The following is a 7,025-nucleotide window of genomic DNA, read 5'->3' as shown; positions in this document are numbered from 1 at the left end:
AGGGAGTTACAGTGCAAAGAATGCGACAAAGTTCTGATGATATCGCCAGGACGCCAGACCATCCATGTTGACTAAAAAAGTAAAAATACAGCAAAGGCCATTTCTGAATGGGCCTCAATCCCAGCCCGTCCACGTGCATATATAGGACGGGATTTCCTTTAGTTAAAATCCCAGCCCACTTACAATGAATGGGCCGGAATTCTGGCCTGCCAAACAAGGACGAGAGTCGCGGTGGTTGGACTCCTCGGGGAGGAGCAAGAAGACGAGCCGTCGCCCGTCGGAGGCAGCCGGAGGAATCGTCCCGTCGTCCGGCGTCCCCCCCTGTATCCCCCTCCCCTCGCACGGCGATCGGATCCAGCGCACGGGTGGGGAAGCAGGCGGCGCCGCTCTCCCCCACGCACCCGAAGTGCGGCGGCGGAGCAGGTATGCCCACCCACCCCAACCCTAGAAACTCGCCCCTCTTCCGCTCGATTTTGCCCATTCCAGATCAATGTCAGAACAACCTGACTTGACTTTAGGACAATGAAATTCATGTATGTTCCTAAGCGATTGCTGATGATTAGGACTAGTCCCCTTTGCTACTTGTAGAACTGTGGAATACACAGTACCGATACTATCCGAGTGTTGGTTGCCAATCATTCGTACAAACTAATGAATCTCCAGTTGCGTTCAACAATATGCGAAACAACGAATTAATTTACATGAGTATAAACTCACTAGCATATATTGCATCCCTACATTCTTGTTCCGTCAACAGAACATTGTTGTATTGATGTAAAATAGTACAGACGTATTCTCTAATTGAGCATAAATGCGGTGAACAGAAAAATAACCAAGAGAACCGTTGTCCATTTTTTATCTACTCCTCCCTTCCTGGATGTTTGGAGCTAATACCTAGCTAAATTAAATGCCTTTTCAGGAACCTCACTTCTTGGTGGCGGTTGAATCTGAAATTTCCAAACTCGGAAGGCTAGTAGGCAATGGCCGTGGCGCTAGAGGCAGGGAGGAGGAAGCGAGCGGCGGTGGTAGTTCTGGGAGACATTGGGCGCAGCCCGCGCATGCAGTACCACTCCCTCTCCCTCGCCAACCAGGTATTGATCCCCTTCCCAAACCCATCATCTCATATTAGTTCTGTTTTGTTTTGATTGGGAAAGCTTAGTCCCTCCAGCTAGCTGTAGGTGTATTTCGATGTGCTGTGATAGTTAATATTCCTTCATGAATTTTGCACTTAATTCATCACTTCTCTAGTGTAGCATATGGTCCTCGGTTAGATAGCAGGGTAATAACTAGTAAAGAAAGGAGATGTGGTGTGTGTCAGTTGTGCGATTGCACAGATGAAGTAACTAATGCAGTGGTGGTCATTTGCACCCCCTGAAAGCGTGAGCGGACATAGCTTCGGGTTGATTAATGCCCTTGATTTTTGGTTCTCCCTTAAAAATGTGTCTTTTTTTTCTCCCTGAAAGTGTGATTACACGTGCAAATATTAGTCCTGTTAGATAAGACAGGTTTTGAAATGAAGAGAAGAAAATTGCCTTGCATTTACTAAGCATATATATTTTCTTCAAGTGGCAAAAAAATTGTGATATTGGGACATGCTATGTGTTGGGAAGAACCAACTCTATGTGCATATGTCTCTATGTTTTAGTTAATTAGTCATTCTTTATTTTTCTTGACAGGCTGGTATGGAAGTGGACATTGTTGCAAATGGAGGTATTATTCTTTTCGCAGTTTCATTGTACTTTTGGATTTTATTCATTTATACCTTCCACTTAGTGCATATCATACAGGCTGAGTTTCCAACAACTTTCGACCTTCTGTTGCGTCTTTTGTTGAAATTTGACCTATGTTCTGCTTTGGGTAAATGAGCAGGAAGTGACCCGCATCTATTATTGAGAGAAAATCCATCAATTCACATCCACGAAATGGTACTGATTGTTTGAAAGCATTACGCTGTTCTCTAATTTTGTGTACTATTAACTTTTGAATTGTACCTTCTAGAAATCAGTGCAGTTAACAGGAATATTAAAGATATCCGGTGCCCTGACACTGCTACTTAAAGCTGCCATCCAGTTTATCATATTGATTTGGTACCTTTGTTTCAAGATTCCTCGCCCTGATGTCTTCATTGTTCAGGTCAGTTTTCACAAAATTGCATTGAGCTTCTTTAGTCGCATGCATGGTTCAGAATTACATGGACAATTTATAGTTTTCTGCAATTACTATCAGTCAATAGTGTGGAATTCTTCTATAGTTCATCATCTATCAATCACGCTAGTAAATCCATGGTCTTACCAAAGTATTGCACAGCTTAATTAGCAAGTCATGCTGTAGACTTATACTTATGCAGTACCTATTCATTACACCATTTTCAATTCAAAATTTCAGCTATGATAAGTGCAGCCTTTACTTAGGCGAAGTTTTGTCATTTTGTATAGTATCTTTTGGCCTTACTAACTGACATAGACTTTTATTACCTAGAAATCCTTCTATTTGATACTTACAATTTATTTGTTAATTCGAAAATCTCACACACTAGCATGGAACTGATTCTTTTATTCGATCATCTTCTGTCCAACAGAATCCACCCTCTGTTCCAACATTGGCTGCTGTAAAACTGGCTAGCTGGCTAAGAGGTGCTAAGTTTATTGTGGACTGGCATAACTTTGGATATACACTGCTTGGGTTGTCTCATGGCAGAAGCCATATCATTGTTAAAATCTACTTCTGGTAATTCCTTGTCCTGTTTGTTTATCTGCTAGATGTAGCATACTGATTGTGTGTGTTAATATAGTGGTGTGTTCTTTGCATTCTAGGTTTGAGAAGCATTTTGGACGGATGGCTGATGGTGCCTTCTGTGTTACAAAAGCAATGAAACACGAGCTTGATCAAAAATGGGGAATCAAGTAAGATCAAACTTTCAGGCACTTTTCATGTTTAAGGCTGTTGTGTTAGCACACAACTACTTTTATTTTTGAAGTCGCTAGCTACAGTTTATATTAACTTAACTGGTTGGATTTCAGCGCAACAGTTCTTTACGATCAATCTCCTGAATTTTTCCATCCTGCTTCATTGACAGAGAAACATGAGGTGAGCATCTGTTTTCATTTATTTCCTCATCTTTGCTGTACTGCCTATTTGACCATTAGATGAAATAGTTGTTTAGCAGGTTGGGGAACTCCATTTGTAGTGCTATGGGCAATGACGATTGCATTTCTGTTGGTATGTTCTCCAGCCACTCTAAATATTTGATTGCTGTAAGAAAATTTCACTTTGATATATAGTTTCTACTGTTTGCTCTTACAACACAGAGAAAGAAGTGGAAGACAGGAAAAACACTACTGTATTTACAAGCTGGGCCGATGGTGAAATTTTCTTGAAGCCTAATAGACCAGCTCTTGTTGTCAGCAGCACAAGCTGGTCTGTTCTCTTGATCTGGGTGATCCTAGTTGTATCATTATTTATACTCAGCACATGTGGTTAAAATGAAAGTAAAATTAAGAATCTTTTCCTTTGCCACATATTTCAGGACACCAGATGAAGATTTCAGCATACTTCTGGAAGCAGCACTTATGTACGATAGACGTGTTGCTGCAACTTTAGGAGAAGATGATTCAATGGACGAGGGAAAGCTTTGGATTGATATCAAGAACGGGAAGCAATTTGTCTACCCAAGACTGCTATTCATTATCACTGGTTTGTGCATTCTGCTAATTAGCTCCAGTAACCAGTTTTTGAGTATTGTTATGATATCCATGAATATCAATTTTGAAGGCAAAGGACCTGATAGGATGAAGTATGAGGAGCAAATAAAGAGGTTGAAACTGAGGCGTGTTGCCTTCCGGACTATGTGGCTTGCATCAGAGGACTACCCTCTTTTGCTTGGTAAACTAGTTGATTGCCAAAAGAATTCCATGTTGTAGCATAAATGCTGATTCTTTGAATAATTACAGGATCAGCTGATCTAGGTGTATCATTGCATACTTCCTCTTCAGGGCTAGACCTACCTATGAAGGTATAACTCATAAGCATCCGCTCTGTTGAAAAAATAGGCATTTTTTATCTGTTGCGTGTAACTTGACGATTTTGCTTTTAGGTGGTTGATATGTTCGGTTGTGGATTACCAGTTTGTGCTGCTTCATTCTCCTGGTAATCCATGTTTCCCGTATGTTTGATTTGTTACATTTGGGCTTTGACCTTCATGTCGTTTGAATTAAAAGTATGTCCTAATTTTTTTTTTGTATGTGCAGCATTGATGAGCTTGTAAAAATAAATAATAATGGACTTCTTTTTTCAACATCTTCTGAGCTTGCCGATGAACTTATGGTGATGATCACTTTTAATTATTTATTTCCATATTTTATGTTCATATCTTTTTTTTAAATACTTGTTGAAAGTGCTGTGTCTAGATTTTAATTGTTGCAATCGCAAATCCATGCAGATGCTCTTTAAGGGGTTTCCGGAAGAATGCGATGACTTGAAATCCCTCAAGGTTGGTGCCTTGAATACTGGGTCATCTTCCAAATGGTCGACAGAATGGGAACGTTATGCACTCCCCTTGGTGAACCAGGTCGGATCTTGAACCTAAATGACTAAATATGGTCATTACAGTCACCTGAGTATGCCTTACCAATTTCTTTCGTAAGGAAATTTGCAGTTGCAGGTCATAGGTTGAAATGCATGACAGCATTCCATAGATTATAAGCCTTACCTTCCCTTTCTCAAATTGCAGGTCATAGGTTGAAATGCATGATAACATTCGACAGGTAGGCAAATCATGTATTTGTTACAGCTTGCTTGAACATCTGTTCATTCCAGAGATTATAGGCGCACTGTGCACTTGAGTGAGCATATGGCATATGTACATTTGAAGGTTGGGGAGAGACCATATCATATTTTTGTTTGCTTACACCAACGCAGGATGTATGACAACTAGAACTGACCCTTTAGTTTGATATAGGACCTGACTCGAATCTCCTTTGATATTTTATTTGGTAAGCAAAAGGGAAACCCTTTTTTGTAATAGAAGTTGACAACACGTTTTGTAAACAGACATGTACATGTACTGAAGTACGGTCGTACAAAAAAGAAACGCTAGTCTCCTCTCTCAAGAAAAGAAAAAAAAATCCAGGAAATTGTTCTTGTTGCCTCTTTACTGCCACCGGGGGTGTCTATATCTCCAGATCCAACACAATGTCTGGGGAATGAATTCAAGGATGTAAAACATCAGATTCTATATATGTTAGCCTGCAAGAACCGCTACAATATACTATTCTCACTTTCTGTCAGACGAACATGAACTTACACTCTGAATCTGTTCTGATCCATTTGGTGCCCTCTTGTTTATCCTTCTGTGGCGTCGGAACCGTTGGATCACCTTTCATCACAGTATGTGGCAACGCCGGTTTTTCAGGATGCGTGTTCTTGTGCAACAATGACCATATAATCTGCGAAACATATCAGCATGAAATCACAAGAACCAATACGAATTTCCTTCTGATTTCTGAAAATCGAATGAACAAATATGCTCTTTATATTGGAGTAGTCCTACTCCTACTACCTCACTGACAGTCGCTTCAGGCATCGTCTCCCTGCAGCTCGGCCGGTGCAGGAGGCCACCGAGAGCAGCGGCCATGATCTTCCTGATCGATCTCTGCTTCAGCTTGGCCACCACCTCTCTGCCATTCGTGGAGCTCGACGTGCGGCTCAGTGACCTGCGTTGCCTGCCGCCGCCGCCGCCGCCGTCGTCGTCCTCGCCTCCGGTCACCACCGCCTGAGCTCGAACCAGCAGCCTGAGCTCCTCCTGCAGCCTGTCGAGCTCGTCGGCGCCCGCCGCCGCCGTCGTCCACGGCGTGCCAGAACCATGACGGCCCTTCGGTCCCCCTAACGTGCCTATGGACAGCATCGCCGCCGCCCAGCCGCCGTCGAGCTCGTCGCCGTTCCGGTGGAGATCACCGGAGGTATGAGCGCCTGCAAGAGATCAAAGATTCAGCAACAATTACGTGACTGAAACTCTGAAACGCTGGGAATTCTGAAAGGAGAAAAAAAAACCATCGTCACTTACGTCGAGATGACACTGCAGTGTGATCTTGTTTCCTCGTCCCGTGGAGCCTTGTCTGCACCCAGTTCAGAGCCTGAAACCGAAGTAGAACCAGCAGCAGCAACGATTGCTGAATTAGCATTTGTCATTCGATGTAAAAAAGTTCAGAAGAACAGAGAATTGAGTGTGTACCCTCATGAGCAGTTCTCGTGACCTCTTGTGTGCGAGTTCAGAAGAAAAATGTGGATGAATGGACTCAATGGGAAGAAGAAGATGGATGATGATCCAAGACTCCAAGTTCACTATATATAGGGGTAAACTCTGATCTTGTTGCAACTTTACAGAAGCATGCGTATGCAGGATTGGAGAATGAAGAATTTCTCTCTGACTACTACAGTGTCAAGGTGATTACTGTCACATCTCACAGGAATTATGGCAGAAATGCAGAGCTCAAAGATGAATGGCAGCTTGGTACTCCTTAACATTCCAAATAGGGATCTGGCCTAGTTGAGGAGAGATGAACAGATATTCCATGTGACCAAATTACTCAGGAGATTTGGTTGATATCTCATCTTAGGAGAGGCTCATGGCCACTGCCATGTCCAGCAAACTAGGATGCAATTTTATATATATTGAGCTGCACACATTCCCAGTTGAGCTTGATTGGAAGCAGGACCCAGTACCGATGAACAAAATTCTTGATTGCAGCTGAGATGAAAAGGGAAAGTCAGTACTAGAGGGGGAAATTGCACCGAGAGCCGAGAAAAGAAACATTAAGATAGATTGCAGTATGGTGCTTCCAAGAAGCATTGCCGTGTGACAAACTTAGCCACATAAATTTTCAAGTGTTTGTTGCCATATCATGTGTTTGCTGTGTTCTGAAATTGACGGTTTCATACTCCAATCAGGAAGCAAGTAAGCAGGATAGTGGGAGTTCTTGTGTACTTTTTTCAGCGATCAGTGTGGAAAATCTAATATGTTGTATTCT

The 7,025-nt window shown here is 42.3% G+C and overlaps 2 protein-coding genes across 4 annotated transcripts; one reads left to right on the top strand and one right to left on the bottom strand.

Moving 5' to 3' along the window:
* The first annotated feature begins 237 nt into the window (after positions 1–237).
* Positions 238–5,285, top strand: LOC127765054 (UDP-glycosyltransferase TURAN-like). 2 transcript variants are annotated; one of them, XM_052289851.1, is made up of 17 exons: positions 238–423; positions 920–1,091; positions 1,677–1,710; positions 1,870–1,925; positions 1,999–2,133; positions 2,579–2,727; positions 2,814–2,903; positions 3,021–3,087; positions 3,156–3,219; positions 3,309–3,417; positions 3,527–3,693; positions 3,772–3,882; positions 3,951–4,012; positions 4,094–4,146; positions 4,248–4,323; positions 4,439–4,567; positions 4,730–5,285. In XM_052289851.1, exons 2-17 carry the CDS (start codon positions 981–983, stop codon positions 4,739–4,741), a joined length of 1,425 nt encoding a protein of 474 aa, XP_052145811.1. In that variant the 5' UTR covers positions 238–423; positions 920–980; the 3' UTR covers positions 4,742–5,285. The 2 variants fall into 2 exon arrangements, with proteins under 2 accessions (XP_052145811.1, XP_052145812.1); XM_052289852.1 differs by lacking the exon at positions 4,730–5,285 and adding an exon at positions 4,661–4,686.
* On the bottom strand, positions 5,203–6,578 carry LOC127765055 (protein DEEPER ROOTING 1-like). Of its 2 annotated transcripts, XM_052289854.1 has the most exons (4): positions 6,230–6,578; positions 6,062–6,131; positions 5,558–5,967; positions 5,203–5,444 (listed from the first exon to the last, which is right to left on the bottom strand). In XM_052289854.1, the coding sequence occupies exons 1-4, from the start codon at positions 6,233–6,235 to the stop codon at positions 5,283–5,285; spliced, it is 648 nt and encodes a 215-aa protein (XP_052145814.1). In that variant the 5' UTR covers positions 6,236–6,578; the 3' UTR covers positions 5,203–5,282. The 2 variants fall into 2 exon arrangements, with proteins under 2 accessions (XP_052145814.1, XP_052145813.1); XM_052289853.1 differs by lacking the exon at positions 6,230–6,578 and having other exon boundaries at positions 6,062–6,179.
* Between the last annotated feature and the right edge of the window lie 447 nt (positions 6,579–7,025).

Source organism: Oryza glaberrima, chromosome 3, assembly GCF_000147395.1.
Source record: "Oryza glaberrima chromosome 3, OglaRS2, whole genome shotgun sequence".
Taxonomy (NCBI): domain Eukaryota; kingdom Viridiplantae; phylum Streptophyta; class Magnoliopsida; order Poales; family Poaceae; genus Oryza; species Oryza glaberrima.
This window is presented reverse-complemented; position numbering and strand designations above follow the sequence as displayed.